The 20,971-nt window shown below is 48.6% G+C and overlaps 1 protein-coding gene across 1 annotated transcript; it reads left to right on the plus strand.

The window, feature by feature from the left end:
• Positions 1–10,766: 10,766 nt before the first annotated feature.
• On the plus strand, positions 10,767–16,850 carry MSX2 (msh homeobox 2). Its single transcript, XM_043489091.1, has 2 exons — positions 10,767–11,244; positions 15,115–16,850. The coding sequence occupies exons 1-2, from the start codon at positions 10,866–10,868 to the stop codon at positions 15,537–15,539; spliced, it is 804 nt and encodes a 267-aa protein (XP_043345026.1). The 5' UTR covers positions 10,767–10,865; the 3' UTR covers positions 15,540–16,850.
• Positions 16,851–20,971: the final 4,121 nt, after the last annotated feature.

Consider the following 20,971-nt stretch of genomic DNA (forward strand, 5'->3'; position numbering starts at 1 on the left):
TCAGCATCTCCATCCCACCTCCCTGATTTTCATAACGTCCCCCAGGGAGTTTCTCAAACAGATATGGGACACTATTACTCTCTTGCTCAAAAATGCTCCATGGCAGAAATTAAACCAGAGCAATGCTGTCCAGTTCTGGGTGAGCTGGGGGAGAAATGAATGCATGCTGCCAGTGGAAATGTGCACTGGAATAGGGTTTTGTTGGTTTTTTTTTTTTAAATAATTTGGCAATATTTATTCAGATGAAAAATACACACATGGCTCACTTGGCTTCAGCAATCTCAGCTTTAGAAATTAAACCTTTAAAAATAAGAGCATGAGTATGAAGGTTTGCAAAGCTTTCTTTTTCAAGAATTTTTCAAGAATTTTGGAAAATCTCCATCAATAAGAAAATGGCGAAATAAATTCTAATATCGCCCTACTATGAAACATAAAAAGCATGAATGGTGAGATGTCTGCAAAATGACCTAGACAAAGCAAGTTACACAGATTTACATAGATGAAGCTACACCCGTAGACACATACACGGAAACACCAAACACCACCAGTTTCCACCTTTCTGTACTCTATTTTGTGTTTGTATATAGTTTGGAGTGTCTAAGGATACACAAGAGATTGTGTATCCGGCTTAAGTTGATGGCAAAAAAAATGAGATTATTCATTATTTGCATATCTTTGATTTGTTTCGTTGGTTACCATGAATATCTACTGCTTTTGAAATTGTAAAAGAATTTAGTAAAAGATGACAGAATACAAAGGAAAGGGAAAGAAGACCCTTCACCATCGCCCTAAGTTTTCCCTCCACCACTACCACCCCGCTTCTCCCAAACCTATTTGCACACCCTCCTCTCACCCCCGCCCCCCTCACTCCCATCCCTACCTCACCTGCTGCTTCCGGAGCCTCTTGACACTCAAACACACAGGTCACAGGTCATTTCAATTCTTATCCATCCTCACAAACTGGCCCCTTTGCCAGCAACTCTCCCCTTCTCCACCTGGCAACACCCTTCGTGGCTCAGCCCAAATGCCACTTCCTCCAGTAGCCTAACCCTGACACCCAAGGTCAGTCCTCCTCACCATCCCACACTTCCCCTGTACCTTCATTCCATCCCATTATATCCCATCACAGAGTTGCTCCTCTGGCTGGTGAGGCCTGAGGAAGGCATGTCCCATCTCAGAAAGACCCAGAAACTCGAGCACACACCTGGGGCCACTCACCTGCAGACGGATACAGAGAAGCCAGAATGCCAGGTTTCTCGGGAAAATCCCCTGATTTTTAAACGTGGGAAACACATTCAGATGTTTAATAAACTGTCTTCAGGACGACACTATGAGCATGAAAGATTCTGCAAGATGAATCTGACTTTGGGACGGTCCTTTCGACAAACATAGAGTAGCTGATGAGGTCGTCTTGCCACTGGAGTGGGAGACTCCTGAGGGCAGAAACCCGTCTGGATGATGTCTGTTTTCCAGACATGGCACTAACTCAGCACACAGCTGCCTGAGCAAAGGAGAGAGGGAGGGAGGAAAACAGTGAGGAAGGATGAAAGGAAGGGGGAGAAAAGGACAGATCCGGCCATGCGTTTAATCATTTACAAAAAAGAACAAAAGAAAACACTTTCCGCCTTATTTGCAAGATCTCAATTTTGCCTACATAGTACAGTGAAGTCCTCTGAATGTTGTGGAGGTGTTTGTTAAACAGTCCGAATATCCAGACACTGAAGATGGGTAAAGTTAAACAAGCGTAAGTGATTTTTAAGTATAATCTTCAGCTTTCAAAGAATTCTTCCCTTCTTTTACAATTACTACTAAGCTAGCAGATAACAAGGTCCAGGGTAAATAAGCTAGTGTTTTGACCAAATTCTCCCATTCATTGTTTACTAATAATACAAACGACCCCATATCTCCAACATGGTACGGTCATCTGTTATCTCAGGAGTAGATTCTTCCTGCAAACTCAGAAGATCAGAATAATCACCATCCCCCTAGCTTCATAGATAAGGAATTCAAGATCCAGAAAGGGGAAGTAACTTGCCCATGGCCACCCAGCTAGGAGGAGGCGGAGCAGGATTCCAGCCAGATTTGGGGCTGTTGAAGAAGCAGTGTTCTCTCCTGTAAATCAGTGCTAACCTGAATTTCAGGCATCCACCTACATGACTGTTCCCTTGTCAAAGAACAGTCATTATGACTGTTGGCCTTATCCCAATACCCACAATAGTATTATTTAATTAACATTTAACCAAACTCTTGTTTTAAAACAACAACAAAAATGATTTGTAAAAGGAAATGAATGCTACAGTATTATTTATCAGCCAGGGATGGGTTCACTCTGAAAATTAGTATAAAGGGAAGCAAGCCTGTCCTTATCTCGCCAGATGCTATTGTCTCCTGATGACTGAAGCCTGGTGCTTTGTCCACAGGAGGTTAGCAATCATTACTGAGGTATTAGAGCTATACCAAGACAGCCTCCTGAGTATAATGGGAGGATTATCAGATCACTGAAAAGAGAATAACTTCTTGTCACGTGCTTAGATGTTACTTCATGCTTGGTCCACAGACTCTGTAAAATTCTTTCTCTGGGAAGGGCTGTGCCACCATGGGACAAAAGCTTTCTTGGGGTGCCCAAATGCCCCGAGGATTCTTAGCAAGCAGCATTTTCATAAGCCTCTTTGCACTTGTCCACACCAACAGTGTCAGCTCTAATTGTATCATTAACAATTATCCACAAGGTTTCCTCCCAGGCTTCTCATCTGCTGAGTCGGAGACTTTCTCCCTTTCTCACACAGGAGACTGGCACCAGGGGATGGGAGCGGACTAACCGCTCCTAGAGTTTTATATCCATGAGCCCATTGATCCTCCCGTCACCGTGAGATAAGGGTGCCTAGCCCCTTATGGGGGAGTGGGGGTGGGAAGAAAGAGGCTCAGTTCAGAGAAGGGGAGACTTGCCCAGTATACACAGCTGACCCAGTATAAAGTGGGGGTTCCCTCCAGCGCCCGCTACTGCCTGGGATCGGCCCACTCTCTGCCTCCACCTTCCTGGGCCCCTCACGCATCCTGGTGAGAGACAGGATGAGGAACAGGATGAATTTTTCGTTCAGTCACTCCTTTATCAGAGAACTACAGAACCAGAAAGGCAACTTCACTCCCCTCATTTGCCAGGGAGGTGAACAGGGGACCTTAGAAGGGGGAGGACCTGCTTAAAGTCATCCAGCCAGTGAATGATAGGTGGAGTTCAGGACCCTTGTTCTTGGCTGAGGCCCAGGACCTTTCTCTTCACTCTCCCACCCTCCCCACAAAGCCTGCATCCGTTTGCAAAAGTCATGCCACCATGGAGATAGGTGCCAGGTAACTCAGTGGTACAGAATCTGCCTGCCAATGCAGGAGACCTGAGTTCAATCCCTGGGTTGGAAAGATCCCCCGAAGGAAATGGCAACCCACTCCAGTGGGAAATCCCATGGACAGAGGAGCCTGGTGGGCTACAGTCCATGGGGTTGCAAGAGTCAGTCACAACTTAGCGACTAAACCACCACAGCTACCATATACATAAAAACTTTAAGTTACGAACAGTATGAGTGTTATGAGGAAGGCCTAACTGTATTTAGATTGCAGATCTAATAAAATTCATTTTTCTTTTTAAATGATGGTGAGTTTTATTTTCTAGGGTTGAAAGGTGGGTAGAGGATGGGGAGAGGATGCACTTTGCACAGGCAGAGTTCAAAACGGAAATTATATTCACCCAGATTTTCCATGTCTGAGAGTCAGATTGCCCTTCAGTGAAATGATGATAAACTAGCATTGACCAAATAGGGTCGTGAGGACTGAATGAATGAATACACATCAGTGCTGAGGACAGAGTCTGATGTGTACTCAGTACTTGGTGAGCATTGCCTGCTATTATTGGGAGGAGGAGAAATTCAAACTATGAGTATATGTGTTTCTGAATACCCCTAGGTCTTTTTCTTCTTTTTTCGCCTACCGAATAAACAGGCTCCTGTTTTAGGAACTCTGGGAAATGCCACAAAGTCAAGATATTGCTAAAGTGGGCCGGGTAGAGAGCAATGTGATGCTGAGTTTCTCTGGCTGCTGTCAAGTCATGTCACAAGAAATGTGATCAGGGGGATGATAAAGAGAAATCAGTTTGGGGTTTGGAGTCAGATTCACCTGGGGTCAAATGCTGACTGGGTCACTTAGTTTTGCATGACCTTGGGCAGGCAACAACCTCCCCAACTCTTTCTCCATCTGTGAAACGACAGAAGGGGGAGGGGGAAGGTGGAGATTAATTGAAAGTCTAGCAAGTTAAGGGTTTGGGGTAAAAGAGCTTTCAGTTTTTCTTTAGTGACAACTTAAAAATCTGACCCCTCCCAGCATGGATCCAGCATCAGCGTCAGTGTCAGTTCCAATTGTTAAGGCACAGTGAGTCTGCCCCTCACAATTCAAGGTTCACTCCTTGTCACTGCGAAAGGTGACCTTCCGAGCAGGTTGAGAGATACTGACAGTCTCAGCCAATTGCTGCTTCTATACCTGAATTTATTCACGTACTCAATCAGTATTTACTGAGCCCCTCAATGTGTCAGGGGCTCTGCAGGGCACCCAACACAGATCTGAGGGGGCAGGACAGATCTCAGGGACCCTGATATCAGACCTCTCTGGACCTGACCCAGAGAGGATGGGTCTCTGCCTCAGAGGGTCCCTAAAGGGTGCCCCTCAAACAGAACCAATGTGCTCACCCACCAGACTCCTTTTGTGACCCCGGACGTGTGGTTACACCTCTCTGAGCTGCTGTTACCACTTCGGTGAAATGAGGTGATGGACTAGAATGAGACCTGGAGGGTGTAGGAGGGAGCAGGGTATCTCACGCTCAACGGTGATCCTGAGGAGTGAGTCAAGTCCTGGATGTGAAAGCTCTTTTTCAAAGCCTACAGCTCAAGGTGCACTGTTTTTGCTGCCAGTGGTGACCTGCTGCCCCCTCCCAAGGCTGGCGCAAGTTCTGGGTTCAGCTCCAATGCCCCAACCCCTCCTCTAGAAATGACTAAAAGAGCTCTGAATAATTGTTTCTAATTGTCTTCATCCTTAAGGTAAAGCAAACCTTGCTTATTCCCCACCAGGCAACTGGGGGTGGGGCAAGTGGGTGAGATTCTATTTTTATTAATTAAAAAATACAATTATGTCTATTAAGTAACTCCTCAAATTTCCTTTTCCCCTTCCCAAGTCCAGTCAGCTGCATTTTGAAGCTAACCCAATTTGTGCCACTAAATAAGAGAGATTTCAGATTCCTGCTGAACTATTTGGGAATCCATAAAACAGGATACACTTTCTCTGTGAGTTCTCGCTACTAATTAAGCCCATCCCAGACTCAACAGTTCCATCTGTCTAATTGGAAGAAAATGGGAATAGTAGATACTTCATTGCTATAAGCAATTCCAGATGCCTTTCCGCCCACCTTTATAGCAATTTCTGCCTCAGGCAAAATACAGACATTTTTAGAATCAGCCAAACCCTGATGTGCATCTCTGCCAGGTATTTACTAGTTGTGAGAAACTCTTATCTAGCCTTAAGCTTCAATTTTCTCCTCCTTAAGCAGGAATGAGGGCCTTTCCATCACAGGGTTGCTTAAGGTATAGGAGGGAGCTGACAGTTACTGAATTGTGGTTTAAAGCTCATTTCAACCCAGTTCAGTACGGGTATTTTTCCTGCTTTTACAGATGGGCAAACTGAGGAGGAGTGAGATGGAGGACAGAGATTTGTGAATGGCTGGGCAAGATGCCCTGGATGACTGAACTGATTCCACAGAACCTCAGCCACCCAGCTTCCTGGAGTCACCTTTTCCAGGGAGCCTTCTGGGTCTTTCTGTGCAGATAAATGGGGGCTTGGGCTCTGTTCGTGGGAACCTTTCTCCAGTGCAGGCAGAATTGGGAAGGTGCCAGTGAGCAGTGCCCAGAGGCTGGGAAATGGGAGATACCCTGTGCTGTCTGTCTAGACCGTCTGGTCTTCTCTTGATCCCCAACCCTCACTTGACAGAGTTGTCAAGAGGTGGGTAGTTACACCCATTCTGCAGAGAGGCGCAAAAAAGGCTCAGAAAAGTTACTTTCTCATGCCTCAAGTTATCCAGCTTTGGATCACTGCATCACAGATGTGTGTGAAAAGGATGGTAAAAAAAAAATACTATCAACAATGACTTAAGAAATATTAACAGCCAACATTTACCAACAGCTAGATATTGCCCTGTTACAGATGAGGAAACCATGGTGCAGAGAGGTGAAGTGACTGATTAAACTGAAGGCTGTTGAAACCCTCCAGAAGGATGGAAGCACAGCCTTTACAGCCACTCCTGGGTGGGGGTGCCTGGGGCTGCCACATTCCGTGTTACCTGCTTTTTCTGAGGCTTCTCACCTAGACCTCACCAGCGACCCTATCGACTGGGCATCTTTTGTAACAGTGGTTACTGAGGCCCCCAGTTCTGTGCAGGTGGCAAATGGTAAGAAGCAAAGCCTGGATTTGAATAGGGAACTGACTACAGGAGCAGACTCACAACTCTCTTTCCCCTTTCGAAACCCTCACGCCTGCTGTGACCAGGAACAACTGCGTCCGCATGAATCGGCCCTCTCTTCTCCGAGGCTGTGAGGCTCAAGAGAGGAACAACGCCTGCCTCCATTTCTTCTGTCCTCCTCCGAGGATATCCCTGTAGTAGGCTTCTTCCAGGGGGACTGTGTAGAATCGGACTCTGCCCCAGCAAATCTCAGGCCGGCCTCTCTCTTGCGTGGGCCTCCACTTCTTCATCTGTAAAATGGGGAGGCATGAACGCTCAGGCTTCCGATAGTTTTGTGTAATCTGCATAGCGCTTTGGCAAAGGCCCCTTCTCTCCAGTGAAAGACCTCAGTGAGCAAGGGGCCACAGCAAACCGATTGGAGCGTCCAGCAACTTCATAAGTAAGGGATTTGCCCTCCCCCGGCCCAATTCTTTGCGCCTCAAGCAGCGACCCCCAAGCCCTCTCTACTCGCCTTCGCGCTCTAACTCAGAAAGTGATCTCTCAAATGCCTGGAAATATGCCCGCCCTAGTGAGGTCTGATGTTCCCGCACCTACTCCGCACTGCACAGGTAAGAACAATGAGCTCAGAGAGGAGCAGCCTTTTGCCCGAGGTCACACAGCGAAGGACTGGGGGGTGGGGAATGGTAGGGGAGCGGTGTTGTGGAATTCCAGGCGGACGTTGGCGCCCGCTTGTCTGCCCGCTTCTGATACCCGGGTTCGGGAGAATAGGCCGCTAACGAGCGGCCCATTAGGAGGAATTGTCACTCCTCTGGGAGTGAGGTTGTCCCATTAGGGCGAATTGTCATTCCTCCTGGAGCGAGGTTGTCCCGGCTCCGCGCAGGCTGAGTGCTGGGGCCGAGAGCAATTAACGCGGCTCCGGCTCGGGCAGCCGCCTCTGCCCGGGGCAGCGGGGGCGGGGCGCCCGGCGCGGCTGGAGCCGGTCACCCGGCGCAGCCCCTTCCCCCGGAGCCCGCCTTTCATCTCCCCGCGCCTGGCGCCTGCCCGCAGCCCTGGCCCGTCTACAGCCCCCTCCCCCTCCCGTCCCCCGCCTCCTCCGAGCCGCCTGGATCCAGCGACCAGTCCTGGAGTTGCAGACGCGGCGGTCCGCGCGCACTACTTCACGGTTTTCGCCTCCAGACTTGCGGTGCGCGTGCGCGGCCGCTCCACGCGGGGCTGGGGCGCGTGCGAACGTGGAGCGCGGAGAGTCTGCGCGCACCCGCCCGTGCTGCAAGGGGGATGTCCCGGTCCTCCGCTCCTAGCTGCGTGACCTCACCGCAGAATTAGCGCTTCTTGGCTTTACGCTTTTCATGGGAAAATAATTTCTGCCCCGAGCGATGTGTTGGAAGAAACAAATGAGACCCTGGAAGACAGGTTCAGATACTAAAGCAGAGGTGATGTTCAGTGGTGACTGAGTTCCTGTTGGAACCTCACATTTTTGCTTGCGAATGTGTCACCGAACTCACCTTTACTGAATGCTCCCTACATGCCAAATCCAGGCCTCTGCTAAGGGACCGTATGCTTTTCAGGGCAAGCCGAATTCTCAGTCCCGAAGATTTTACAAAGAACCCATCATGAACTCCGTGAAAGGGAGCGACACGCCTCATTTTGGATATCTGGCAGAGAAAGCAATAAATTGTTGCTGCTTTTGATATACAATAATGTGGTGGCGTTTGTTTGGACCCCCTACACCTGCTAGTTATTTTCTTTAGCCCCTTGAATGGAACTGCCACTAGAGTCATCCTGGTTAGGGATTCTTTCATTCTAGAGATTTTTTTTTTTTTTTTTAAGACGGAGTAGGGGGTGCGTAAGGAAGAAGTAAAGCGACCAGGGTCACACGGCCAGGAAGAGGTGAATACAATATTCTAAAAAACTCAGCCAACTCAGGAGCAAATGCACAGACGGGGCTTTCCATAAAAGGTTAGAATTACGTTGCGCTTCCACTCTTTCACAGCAGAAGAGAGACCCTTTCCAGAATTGTCCAACCCCAGCAGGGAGCTGGGGAGGGAGCCGGCAGAAAACAAGACAGTCAGGCTGGTTTCTCCCTGGACATCTATTCATGACCAAAACTTAGTATCCTGGCTTAGAACACCAGTTGTGTGGGTTTTTTTGTTTTTTTTTTTTTAATTCTATTTTGTCATTTCCGGCTTCATACTTTTCATCCTTTGCCGTGACATCAGGACCAGAGAGTAGGGGAGAGGAACTTACCGTATCCTCTCGTAGAAAAGTTCATCAAAAGAGCTCTAATAGTACTGATTTAAGGAGAAGAAAAAATCTCAGGAATGAGTCTGCATGTCCCCTAACTGACAAATATTAACAAGGAGTTTTCAAGAACAGTTATCAAACAGTGGCTGGGTACCACCCAACTGAAAACTGAACCATTTGTACATTTTGGCAGCTGAGTACTAAACGAATTTCAGGTTTACTTCCAAAATATATACCCTGCACCTTGCTTAGCTACCTCTAGAAGGCACAGAACTTAATGTGGATTTACCGTACGGTATTTGAGATGCATATCGAGCCAACTATCAAGTATGACTCAAGAGGAAAATGCATAAGGCATGTATCTCCAGATAGCTTTCATAATTGTGTGTGAATTTTTAAATAACTTTCTCTGAACTTTCAGTTTCTTGATATTGGTGGGAGAGGGAGGTTTGAGAAGGCTGTGGTTAGGACTTATTTACTTTTAATCATTTATTCAGGACCATTTCTAATCAAATTGAGTTAAGTGGCCAGTGCAGTGTTTTTATCCTCTAAGAGTCAGTAACACTTATTCTGGTTATCCTAGGCCAGCACAGTTTCACTCCAGGCAGAGGTTTGGGGTGAAGGGACGTGCTCTAGGAAGTGGATCTAGGGGTCAAGTTTCTCTCGCATAGCGAGGTAGCTCCAAGGTCTGGTCATTTCACTAGTTAAAAACAATGTCCCTTCTTTCCAAAGCTTTAGGAACTGTTTAACAAGCATCTGCTGTGTGCAAGTCCCTGAGCTGGGATACTTCTATTCACCTCATCATCTTTGGGATATAGGAAATCACTCAGATATAGGAAAAGGCAACCATAGCATAGCAGGAGTCATTTGAAGCAATAGATGTTGACCCAGTGGCCTGCAGTGAGACTGGTCTCTGCACTTTGGAAGCTTCTGTGCTCTCCCCTTTCCCATACTGAGACAGTCATCACTAAGGCTTTGAGATGTAATTACCCAGGGTATAATTTCAAGTGGGGTGGGGATATCTATACTTTTTTGTTTTGTTTTGTTTTTAACCAGGTGCAATGAATAAAAATGTGCTTCCCTAAAAGATACACAGGCTGAGGTGTGCAAACTTGGCCCCCAATATTTATGAGATTTGCGGGGGGTGGGGGGTTGGGGGGTGGTGGTGGTTGGGAAGCACTAGATATTATCTATGCCTTTTCCTCCCTCCTCCTCCTTGAAGGCAAACACTGGCACCTAAACACACACGACAAACACAGGCTCAAACAAACTCATAAATAAACAATGCACGCAGTCTTGAGAAAAAGGTCGGATCCGGATTTCGTCCAGTGAGGAGATTCAGGGAAAAGAAGACGCCAGGATTTCGAGTTTCTAAGAGTGTGCTGGTTTTGCTTTTGAGTGTAAGAGATGGAAAGCCCTGCTTTAAATTTTCCAGCTACTTGGGAGAGGGTTGTCGTGACCGCCTACCTCTCTGACTCCCTCCGGCCCCTCTCCTAGGGGAGTTACAGTAATAGCAAACGCTGCTGGGCACTTGCTGATAGCGAAATATCTTCTTATAAGCGCCATGCATGTCGTATTTCCTTTAACAGGGATGCTGGCCCTTGCTTTCAGTGCTGACCCCGAAAACTGTTAAGTTAGCCCAGTTTCGGCCCAGAGTAGAAGCTTCATCAAAGTTTTTTGCAATGTTAGTTGCAGATTTTAAACGTGTTCTGGAGCGGAGAACCTTTTTAAAAGAGGGGTCAAAAGAGAGAAGAAATGGGACTCGGCGAACTTCCTCTTTAAATAATCGGCCTTAATTACGCCTTAGACTTTTCAGTTTTGGCGTGATTATAACCCTTGAGGGATCGCCTAATAACAACTCTGCTGACTGCTCCTGTAATTAACTCCTAATTTATTTCAAACAGAAAAAAAAAAAAAAAAGTCCCAGCCTCTTCCGGAAGAGCCAATCGGAGGCGAGCGTCCGTGGCGTCAGCGCCAGGGCCAGCGCGGATTGGCTGAGCCCAGTCTCTCACTTCCCCTTGGAGGAAAGGCACGGCTCCCGGCGCGCCCCTCCCGTCTCCCCCCAAAAAAGTTTGAGTCGCAGCTGCCGGGTTGCCAGCGGAGTCGCGCGCCGGGAGCTACGTAGGGCAGAGAAGTCATGGCTTCTCCGTCCAAAGGCAATGACCTGTTTTCGTCTGATGAGGAGGGCCCGGCGATGGTGGCCGGACCGGGCCCGGGGCCTGGGGGCGCCGAAGGGGCTGCGGAGGAGCGCCGCGTCAAGGTCTCCAGCCTGCCCTTCAGTGTGGAGGCGCTCATGTCGGACAAGAAGCCGCCCAAGGAGACGTCCCCACGGCCAGCCGAAAGCGCCTCCGCCGGAGCCACCCTGCGGCCGCTTCTGCTGCCTGGCCACGGCGTCCGGGAAGCTCACAGCCCCGGGCCGCTGGTCAAGCCCTTCGAGACCGCCTCGGTCAAGTCGGAAAATTCAGAAGACGGAGCGGCGTGGATGCAGGAACCGGGCAGATACTCGCCGCCGCCAAGTGAGTGCCTGCGGGAGTCGGGACCAGGAGTAGATGGGGTGCGCGGGGTACCGGAGGGAACTAGGGGCCAGTATTCCAAGCTGTGGGTACGGAGGCCCCTCTGTACTATGCGCCCCCTAAAGCAAACATTGCAAGGTCTTGGCCCCTTAATATCCAGAGTCCAGCGGCATCCAAGACACCTTCTGGGTGATAACTCGCGCAGCGCGTGTTCGGGATCCCCCAGCTGTACAAAGTATGCTATACAATTGCCAACTCCCTGGTCTTTGAGGGGCGAACCCAGCTGGGTTGGCGGGGGTCGCTCGGTTGTCGTTTTCTCTAGCCCACAGCCCTGCGCTCAGGCCACTTCGCTTTTTCTCACTGTCCATCGGGGTTTCAGCGTAGGGAGTGAAGAAGGATTCTCGTTTAATGTGCACCCGAATATATGCCAGGCAGAAGCGGAGTGTCTTACTGTTTTTCAAAGTTCAGAACCCTGCGAGGTGTGCCCTCATTTTAAAGATGAGCGCGTTAAAATCTAATCGGACTTTGGGGTAGCAGCGATCATCTTCCGTTGGTCCTCGGGGAATCGAAGCACGATCCCTCGGAGGGATGGCGGCAGAGACCTATGCGGCGAGGAAATATCTCCCGACGGCCGGCACGTCGCTTCGCTGGGAGCGGGCTGGGGTCAGCGGCGTGGGGCTCCGTTTGGCTCAGAGTAATAATTAACAGCATTCCAGCAGCGCTTGAGTTTACAAGGTGGTGCTTATTAGTTCACCAGATCCCGGTCATCGCTGGAACCTCGAAGTGTGTGGAGAAGCCCGGGACCTGTGGTTATCTCAGTTTTCAGACACCAAGACTTTGAGGATTAAACTTGCTTGAGCCAGGTCACCAACAGTGGCAGAATTGGGCAAGGGGCCCTGGTATCCAAGCCCTAGCCCTGGCCGCCTTTGATCCTTCTACCCAGAGAGACCAAGCAGAGGCTGAAACACCTGCACCCCGCTTCCTGCCAATAAGGAAAAACAGAGAGGCCCAGGAGAGCTGATTTCTCTTCCAGCATTTACATCTATTTTGGGGCCTTGGGTATTTTTTGCAATTTGGACAAACCATTCATTCCCTATAGCTCCTTTTACTTATATCTCCTGACCTTTAAGATTTCTCTGCCGGCACTGTACCTCTAGGAAAGGTGAGAGAGAAGGGGCCTCCGGAGGGATTTTTTTTCCAAAGCTAGGAGCATCACATTTTACCCTATTTCCATCAGCTGGGAAAACTCAGATACAAAGTATTTTGTGAACAGAACAAGGCCATATAACCAGACATCAGTGGCGGTCCCCTCTGGCGTCTTTCTCCACCCTGTTAGAAACTCCAGAAGATTCAAAGGGCGTGGAGATTAAGGACTCAAAGAATTTAAACTCAAGTTTGCACAGTGCTTTATAGCACTTTTCACTATATTATCTTATCTGATCTCTGTGTGGCCGAAGCCAGCCTCCCGGTAACAGATGAGGACATTTCAGCAGAGTTCAGAGGAATCTGCACACATCGAGTTTGGGCTTGACGAGAAAGGCTTGGGGACATTTAATGATCGCCTACCTGGTGGCAGCCCAGGACTCTGGGCATTCTAAAATTTGGTACTCTGAACTGCAGGATCAGTATTAGTTACCCATTTTATTGATGGTGAAATAGAGGCTCAGAAACTTTAAGGAACTTAATTTGTTTTGACAAATATCGCGTGTCTTGTGTATGCATAGGCCTGGGTCAATCCCCAACCTCACATCAATGATTCAGACCTTACAGGGAGTAGTGTCCAGAGGTCAGAGATTTCCACTTCCTTAGGTTCTTGGGGTTCTGTAAATATGCCTGCCAGGGCCCAAGGTAAGGCAGCCCTGGATATGGCCTTCTCATGAGAAAAATTGGAGATTATGAGAAAGGATTTAACTTTAAAATAAACTTTAAACTTTAGAGTTTGTTTTAACTTTAAAACAAAGAGTGGGTAAGTCGTGGTTTAGGCCCAGAGATGGCCTCGGGAGCCCTGTGGTATAAGCAGTGGGTTCCCAGAGCCTGGGGCAGGAGGGAGCCACTTACTCAGGCCGGGTTTTGTTATTCATAGGCAGTAGGACCCGTTGCTGTTTTGCTTGGTATAATCTCCTCCTTCCTCAGGCTTAAAATGGAATAGAGATGGGAGGGCGAGGAGTGGTATGCTGGGTAGGAAGCCTCCTAGCCTTATAGCTTTAATATACCGCAAGATACCCGTCTCCTGGACTCATAATTCAGATGCAGCCCCTAGGTCAGCAGAATGACTGGCCCGGGCGTGGGGTTCCTTTCCACAGGGGCAAGTGTAGACTCCAAAAGCTTGGTGTCTGTACTGTGACCACTGGGTTCTCCCAAGCAGCCGGGTCAAGTCTTTGAAGGGTGAGGATTTCACAGATCTCTGAGTCTCTGTTGTTATTTTATTTGTAAATTAAGAAGTAGGCACCCCTAGCTCTCTGGCTTACTTAGGGATTAGCATATGCAAAAGTCTGCACTCCTGTGGTAGTTTCTTATCCATCCGTTGCCCGGACTTCTGGTTTTTGACTGAGTGCAGAACCCACTACCTCTTTTTAATCACTTAAAGTGATGGTTAATAATGTCACATTAGGACAAGTCCATTTCTTGTTGGAAAGGGAGGCTGGGTTGGCCCTAGTGCTGCGTCACCCTCAACTATGAAGTGCAAACTTCCTTGGGCACCAAAGTAACTAAACAAGAAATGCGGCATTCTCCCTTTGCGGTGCTTACTACTGTGGCTGCGTTTGGAAAATTAGCATAGCTCATAAAAGCCAGATGCAGAAAATGAATTGTTTAGCATCTGTCCCTTACCTCCCCCCCCCACCACCCCGGCCCAATTCCCTTTAAGGAAGAGCCCAAAGTTAGTTGATTCTATGGAAACATAAGGATGCTCAGTCCTGTGACTTCCTATAATTGAATCCATTTTAAATGTAGAGGCTGGATGCCATTGGCATACCTTTATTTTGCTTGTTATTCTTTCTTTCTAAACTCCAGCAACAAGCTAATCATTTACACGTTTGCTCCAAACCATAGAATGGGTAGGAGAGATGACTAAGATGTCATCACATGCTCTCAATTCAGGAGGCAGCATGATTTCCCCTGACATTTACATTTATGGGCAAGCTAATTTTTCCCTCCTTCTGTAAAGTTTATATTACAGAAGCACCCAGCCAAGAAAGTTATCCCACATCCAGATCTGTGAAATGATGTCCAGGTTTTATAATCTGTAGACTGGAGGGAACGACAGCTGTGTGGTTGTTTATTGCATGAGGCTGCCCCCCAATCCAAAGATGCTATTAATTTACCACAGACCTTATCGGCACAATTATCCTCCATAAATATGCTGATGCAATCCCAACATTTCCTGGTACAGAGAGGGGACCAACTCAGTTTATAAGATCCTGTTCGTTTTCCTTCTCATATGTGATTATTTCAGCATCCTAGGGATGTAAGGATTATCATGAAACACCCCCCCCCCCACCCTTTAAGATGAGTCATCAGGAAGAGACGGGGTTTTGTTTTTCAGACAACCCTCAGCTCTCTTGGCATATCAGAGATCTGTTTATGTTTCATGATCTCTAATGCTGTTTGTTTGCCATATAGAAAATTCTGTGACACCATTTAACTCCCCAACTTTTTGTAAAAAGTTTCCATTTTTTAAAGCAAAACAACAAATCCATTAAAGTTTGGTCCTTCTCAACCCTCCACCACCAAAAAACACATCAACCATTCATGGTTTTCACCGAGGTTCCTTTTTGAACGATGAAGAGGAGCCCCTCCCTCCCGCCCACATGGACATACCTGGTGACAAAGCCACTTTCTTTTGCTAACTCACTCTCCATTTCTGTTCCTTAGGACACCTGAGCCCCACCACCTGCACCCTGCGGAAACACAAGACCAATCGGAAGCCGCGCACACCCTTTACCACGTCCCAGCTCCTCGCTCTGGAGCGCAAGTTCCGCCAGAAACAGTACCTCTCCATTGCAGAGCGGGCAGAGTTCTCCAGCTCTCTGAACCTCACAGAGACCCAGGTCAAAATCTGGTTCCAGAACCGAAGAGCCAAGGCGAAAAGACTGCAGGAGGCAGAACTGGAAAAGCTGAAAATGGCTGCAAAACCTATGCTGCCTTCCGGCTTCAGCCTCCCTTTCCCCATCAACTCTCCCCTGCAAGCAGCATCTCTATACGGTGCATCTTACCCTTTCCATAGACCTGTGCTCCCCATCCCGCCTGTCGGACTCTATGCAACTCCAGTGGGATATGGCATGTACCACCTATCCTAAGGAAGACCAACTCAATAGACTCCGGGACGGATGTTTGTTTAAAAGCCTCCCCCCTCCCTCTCCAAGAAGACAGTCCCTCTCTGCAAACATTGCATGCACCACCCTCAGCCTCAGCGGCTAGGTTGACAGGGCCACAGACATAGTTCCAATTGCTTCTTTTGACTGGAGACACCCAAGCCCCATTTTCTTGGTTAATCTGCCAGATGCGACCCCCCCCCACCCTCTCCTTTCATAAAGATTGGCTCTGATGGTTTTTATATATAAATATATATATATAATAAAATATAATACATTTTTATACAGCAGACATAAAAATCAAACTATTTTGAAAGGCAAAACATATATATATATATATATATATCCTTTTTCTCTATATATCACCTTCCTAAAAGAGACTGCTTAAGTCTACCTGTTTATTTTCTTATGGGGGAGACAAATTATTTGCTAAAATTGCTGAAATCTGGTGATTTGGATGGAATAACTGACCTTAGCTTATGGAGAGCAAACGTTAGAATTAGACATTACTTGCATAAGGAGTAGATATGGAGAGATTCCTCCCAGGGAAGGGACACACCATGTTTTTGCATTTTTCATGTGCATTAAAAACTCACATACATTGAAAACTCAACAGGCATGACCCTATTTGGCCCTATATTTTTTCCCCCTCCCCACCTTGTTTGTTCCACATTATTAAAAGTTTTTGTAAGATCAATAAAAGGAGATGAGACTCCTGAGAGTCCTCGGGGGTAAGGTGGAAAACGGAGGTCCTTCCTAATTCCTCTCAAGGCTGTTGCTTAACTTCATTTCTGATAATTGGGGAGTGAAAAGTTAAAGCGTGTTGGGAGGAATTGATGGTTTCTGTGAACCACTAGGTACGTCAGTCCTCACGCATTGCAAAGGCAATTGGGGGAGGGGTGTAGTTAATTATCTGCTTTAAAAAAATGAGTATCTTGTGACCATTGTCTATATGCTAAATATTCTTGAACAATGAATAGATCCAAAAGGAAGAAAATCATGCTTTCTCTGTGTGTACCTATTGTATGTGCTAAACTTATTAGAAAAATTTATATACTTTTTAACATGTTGGGGGCAGAGGGTAAAGCCATGTTTTGACTTGGTAAAAAACGGTGTTGTCAGACAGCCCATAGAGCTCCTTGGTATTTAATCTTTCTGTCCAGCCCCCCCTCCCTGCTCCAAGTATACTTTTATCCCTTTGAAAGGGTGCCTTGTATAATTTTATATATTTTATTGAAGAGTTATTTCTTATCTCTTATTCTGAATTAAATTAAACGTTTGTTTTATTGCAGTAAAGTCTGTCCAAAGTCACAATTATTTTTAAGAGGCGCTCTGTGTTGTTTAGCTGGACTTAGCCCAGAAATGCCACCCAGATGGGGGAGGGGGCCTGGTAATTTTTATGATGATTTTAATGTGAATCAATCAAGAGCTGTGGCCAGATTCAGCCCGGGGTAGGGAAGTCCATTGAAAACAGCAAAAGACTTTGAACTGCTTCCTTTAGCAGCTTGTGTTACTCACGGAAAATTGCTATTAGGAGTTTTTCAAATCAGTGAAAGATGAGCTTAGAAGTGGCAGGGCCCAGGGATAGGCCAGAATCTGAAGGGTTTTTCAAGGGAAAAATCTTGAACTTGAAATCTCAGCTAAACAAAACAAGCTGAGGGAACGGACCTATACAGTTCTTTGCAAATGGAGATGGTAACTGGATGCATTCCCTTGGGGGGTGGGGTGCAGGATAGATGGATGCCTGTTGCCCTTTCAGGACTCTGTCAAATCACGTTCCCTTTACCATTCCTATCTGCCTTCCAAGGAGATCGATCTTGAACAAATGCTCTTTTCGGTTTGTAGCGGGAAGGTAGTCCATTCAAGTGCCCTTTGCAATCTCTCTTTACCCTGGCTACGGAACGAGGGTCAGGCTTGGGTTTTGAGGCATCACCATGAAAATAAATTGGTAATGGGTAGAGGAAGCGGGGAAGAATCAAACTCCGCTTTCTCTTGCACAAAGAAACCAAGCGGCCATTGATGATACCTTTCCGAGGGCTGTTTTCGGATGAGGGGCTCCGGTGACCCTGGGAACAAGTCGGAAGGGAGCGGAAAGCTTGGTGGTGGGGGGACTGGAACCTGACACCTACTAGGACTAGCGCTTTCGTCCGTTTCCTTTGTGCCCACACCCGGTTTAGAGGTGGGCTCCGGAAACTCCATTTTCCGGTCGGGCAGAGGCTCCCAAGGTCGGGCGGTGAGTTTCTCCTGCGAAGTGTGATCCAAACCCAGGGATCTCCTCCGAAGTTGGGGGTCCGACCGATTTCTCCCAGCTCTGCCACTGCACTCCGGAGCTGGAGTGATCTGCAGGAGCGTCTCAAACCTCCGCGAACGTGTGCCCTTGCCGTCCGGCTGGGCCATCTCATTTACGGGATGCGTTTTCCGAAGGCCGAAGCCCTTCCCAGTTTCATCATCAGCCGCCAAACTGGGTCCCTAATGAACCAGCCCATCGAACTTCTTTCCTGGGGCCTCTCAGACCCCAACCTCCGGCGATCTCAGCCCAGGATGGGGGATCCGGAGACACTGCCGCCTCTGGGTTAAGAGTCAGCTTGCACCAGAGAGGAGGGGGTCACGGGCCGGAGTGGTTTTCGGAGAATCCGGGCTGCGTCCTGAGTGGTCAGCGGGGCGGATTGGAAACCGTCTAAGCGCCTGCGCATTTCCTCAATCGCCCTAAATCCCAGCGAAAAACTGAGGCCGGGAGGGGGAAAAGAGTCGCTCAGGCTCCAATATATGCACCCTGGGGCTCCTGGGTGGATGGGGTTACCCCCTAGTCGAGGACGTGGCCGGGTTACCGGGGTCCAGACCACGGCCAGAGGTGCGCGGCGCCGCCGGTGCGCCGTGCTCTGGGGCTCCCTCGGAACTGCCAGCCCCGCCTTAGGTTTGGCAGTCGCCAGGGTCCCTGCATATGTCGGGCTTGGTATGCCAGGCGTTTCAGGGACCAGACCAACAACCTGCGGTGACAGAGGGCCCTGAGTCACCAAGGACCCGCGCAGCGCGCCTTGGAAATGAAAACCGAAGATGTCCGTGTGCCGGCTTTGGCCATAGCCGCCTGCGCTGTCGGGAGACTGGTACACAGCTCCACCCTCCCTTGTGTAATTCTTAAGGCTTTTATCTAAAACTTCCCAGCAAGACGGTTCTGCTCTCAGGAAGCAGTGGGGACGGAAAGAAGAGGGAATCCTATGTACTGAGCTCCTACTAAGTATGGTACTAGACATCTTCGGGCTCATCTCATCTAGTCATTGCACACCCCCCTGGGGAGGTATTATTGATGCCATTTTATAGGTGAGGAAACTGAGGCTCAGGGTCTCACTAAGGTCCCACAGTCCATAAAGGGCAGCAGCAGAATTCAGGCCCAAGTGTGAGCCTGGTGGTAGGGGTGAAGTCTGGCAAAGGGGGCCCTGAAGGACCTGTCTCAGAGGAGTTGAGAGATGAAGGACCCTAGGGAGCTCTCCAGACCCGCCAGCCCAGATCCCAACACAGCCCTGCTCTGGAGTCCCTCTCTGCATCCCTTTCCCCAACCCTCGTTGCTGTAAGGGGCTCCTCACCCAGGGTGCCAGCTTCTCCAACACAGGGGACCTGAGGCTCAGCCTGACCAGCCTCCTCCCCCTTGCAGCCCTGGGGAGGAGCAGGGCCGGCAGGAGGTAAGCGGCGAAGGCCCGGCTGGCTGAGAGCAGGCGCTGGTGAAACGTCTGCCTGACCCGACTGAAAAGAGGATCCCTGCCTTTGAGCAGAACCTTGTCTGACCGAATGAAAACTCCCACGGCCATTCTCTGCTATAAAAGCGGCTCATTTGCCACGGGTTGGAGAGGCCACCTCCCCACCCCCAATCCCTTTCCACTGCTGGGTTTGGAATAAACATAAACCTCATTTATAAAAGAACCCACGTCACACACACACACACATACACACACACACACACACACACACCCCTCCCTGAAGTCACAGGGCCCAGTTGGTGAAGTTGATTGTGCCTGTTTTCCCCTTCAATGTAAGTTAAAAAAAGAAATCTCAAGATTGGTGATGCTGTAGGCTTCCTTAATGAAATCAATGAAATCGGTCAGAGAGCAATGAGGAAAAGTCTGCTGTCAACTCCTGGACCCTCCACCCCTCTCCCACCCCCCCGACAACCCTCTCACCTCCCTCCCTGCTAGGAACTAAATAAAAAGCAGTAAAATTACTTTCCAAAATAGCCTGCTTCAAAGCAGAACAGAGTGCCCGGCTGCGGGAATCCTGAATCCTGCCCTGATAAGGTTCATAATAATCAAATCCAAACTCCATCCACCTCCTCTGACTCTTTCCAACCTCCTCCGGACCCCTCTGCATTTGTTGATGAAAACACTTTGATGTCCTGAGTCCTCCAAACAATTATTATTATAATTTTAAACAACCTGGTATTTTCCATTACTAACGGCTCGGGCTTTGAAGTTACACCTCATAATTTCCTAAATTAAATAAATCATTTTAAGTTTGCACTGGGAGGCTTTTAATAGCAGAGAAAGGAATATCATTATCTTATTGAGACCCAATTGTGGTGGCTCCAGTTTGGCTGTAGCTAGGGGCAAAGTAGGCTCACTCTAACAGACCTACTTTATTAACCTCCCATAACTCTTGAAAGAACATTTTTATATTTTCTTTGATTTCCCCCCTCCCTCTCTTGTTTTAAAGCTGTCCCAACCTTTAATTAGTGCCTAATATGAAAAGCATTATTTTTTTAATGCTATGTAATTTACCAGCGGCAACAGGCCAACTTAACAATTGTTTATTAGACTTGGTTTTTCACACAGGGCAAAGAATGCCGCTCCAAACCCAACTTTTCATGGGTGGTTGCACTAATTAATACAGTGTCTGAGGCTCCTAGGGGGTTTTTTAATATTGAAGCCTATGGGGGCGGAAGGGGGTTTTAGAAGTCCAGCTCCCGCCGCCGACGTTCTCGCTCTGATTTCTTTCATGCTGTTTTGATCCTGTCTGTGGAGTCAGCACAGACAGAAACTGTGCCCTGGCTCCGGAGACGACGATGACAACGGCCCCGGGAGCCCCCCAGCACCTCCTCTTGTGATTTATGGCGTATGGGGCCCGACTTGGGGCGCAGGGAGCCCGCTGCTCACTCTGGGCCTGCGACGGGGGGGAGCTGCCCCTCGTCCAGCCTGGAGGGGCAAGGAGCTGGCCTGGGGCTAGGGTTGGGCCAGAGTCAGGCTGCTGGGGGCACATGCCAGGTCTCCCCGGCAGCAGGCAGCGCTGAGCTCCGGGCAGAGAACTGGCTGAGGGTGAGGCAGGGCTGGGGTGGGGGTGAAGACACAGCGCGCCAGGCGCCCGGCCAGCGCTGCCGCCTTTGGGCTTTCCAGTTAACCTTTGTTGTTGCTGTTGAGTGACTCCGTCGTGTC

Source organism: Cervus canadensis, chromosome 16 (assembly GCF_019320065.1).
Source record: "Cervus canadensis isolate Bull #8, Minnesota chromosome 16, ASM1932006v1, whole genome shotgun sequence".
Taxonomy (NCBI): Eukaryota; Metazoa; Chordata; class Mammalia; order Artiodactyla; family Cervidae; genus Cervus; species Cervus canadensis.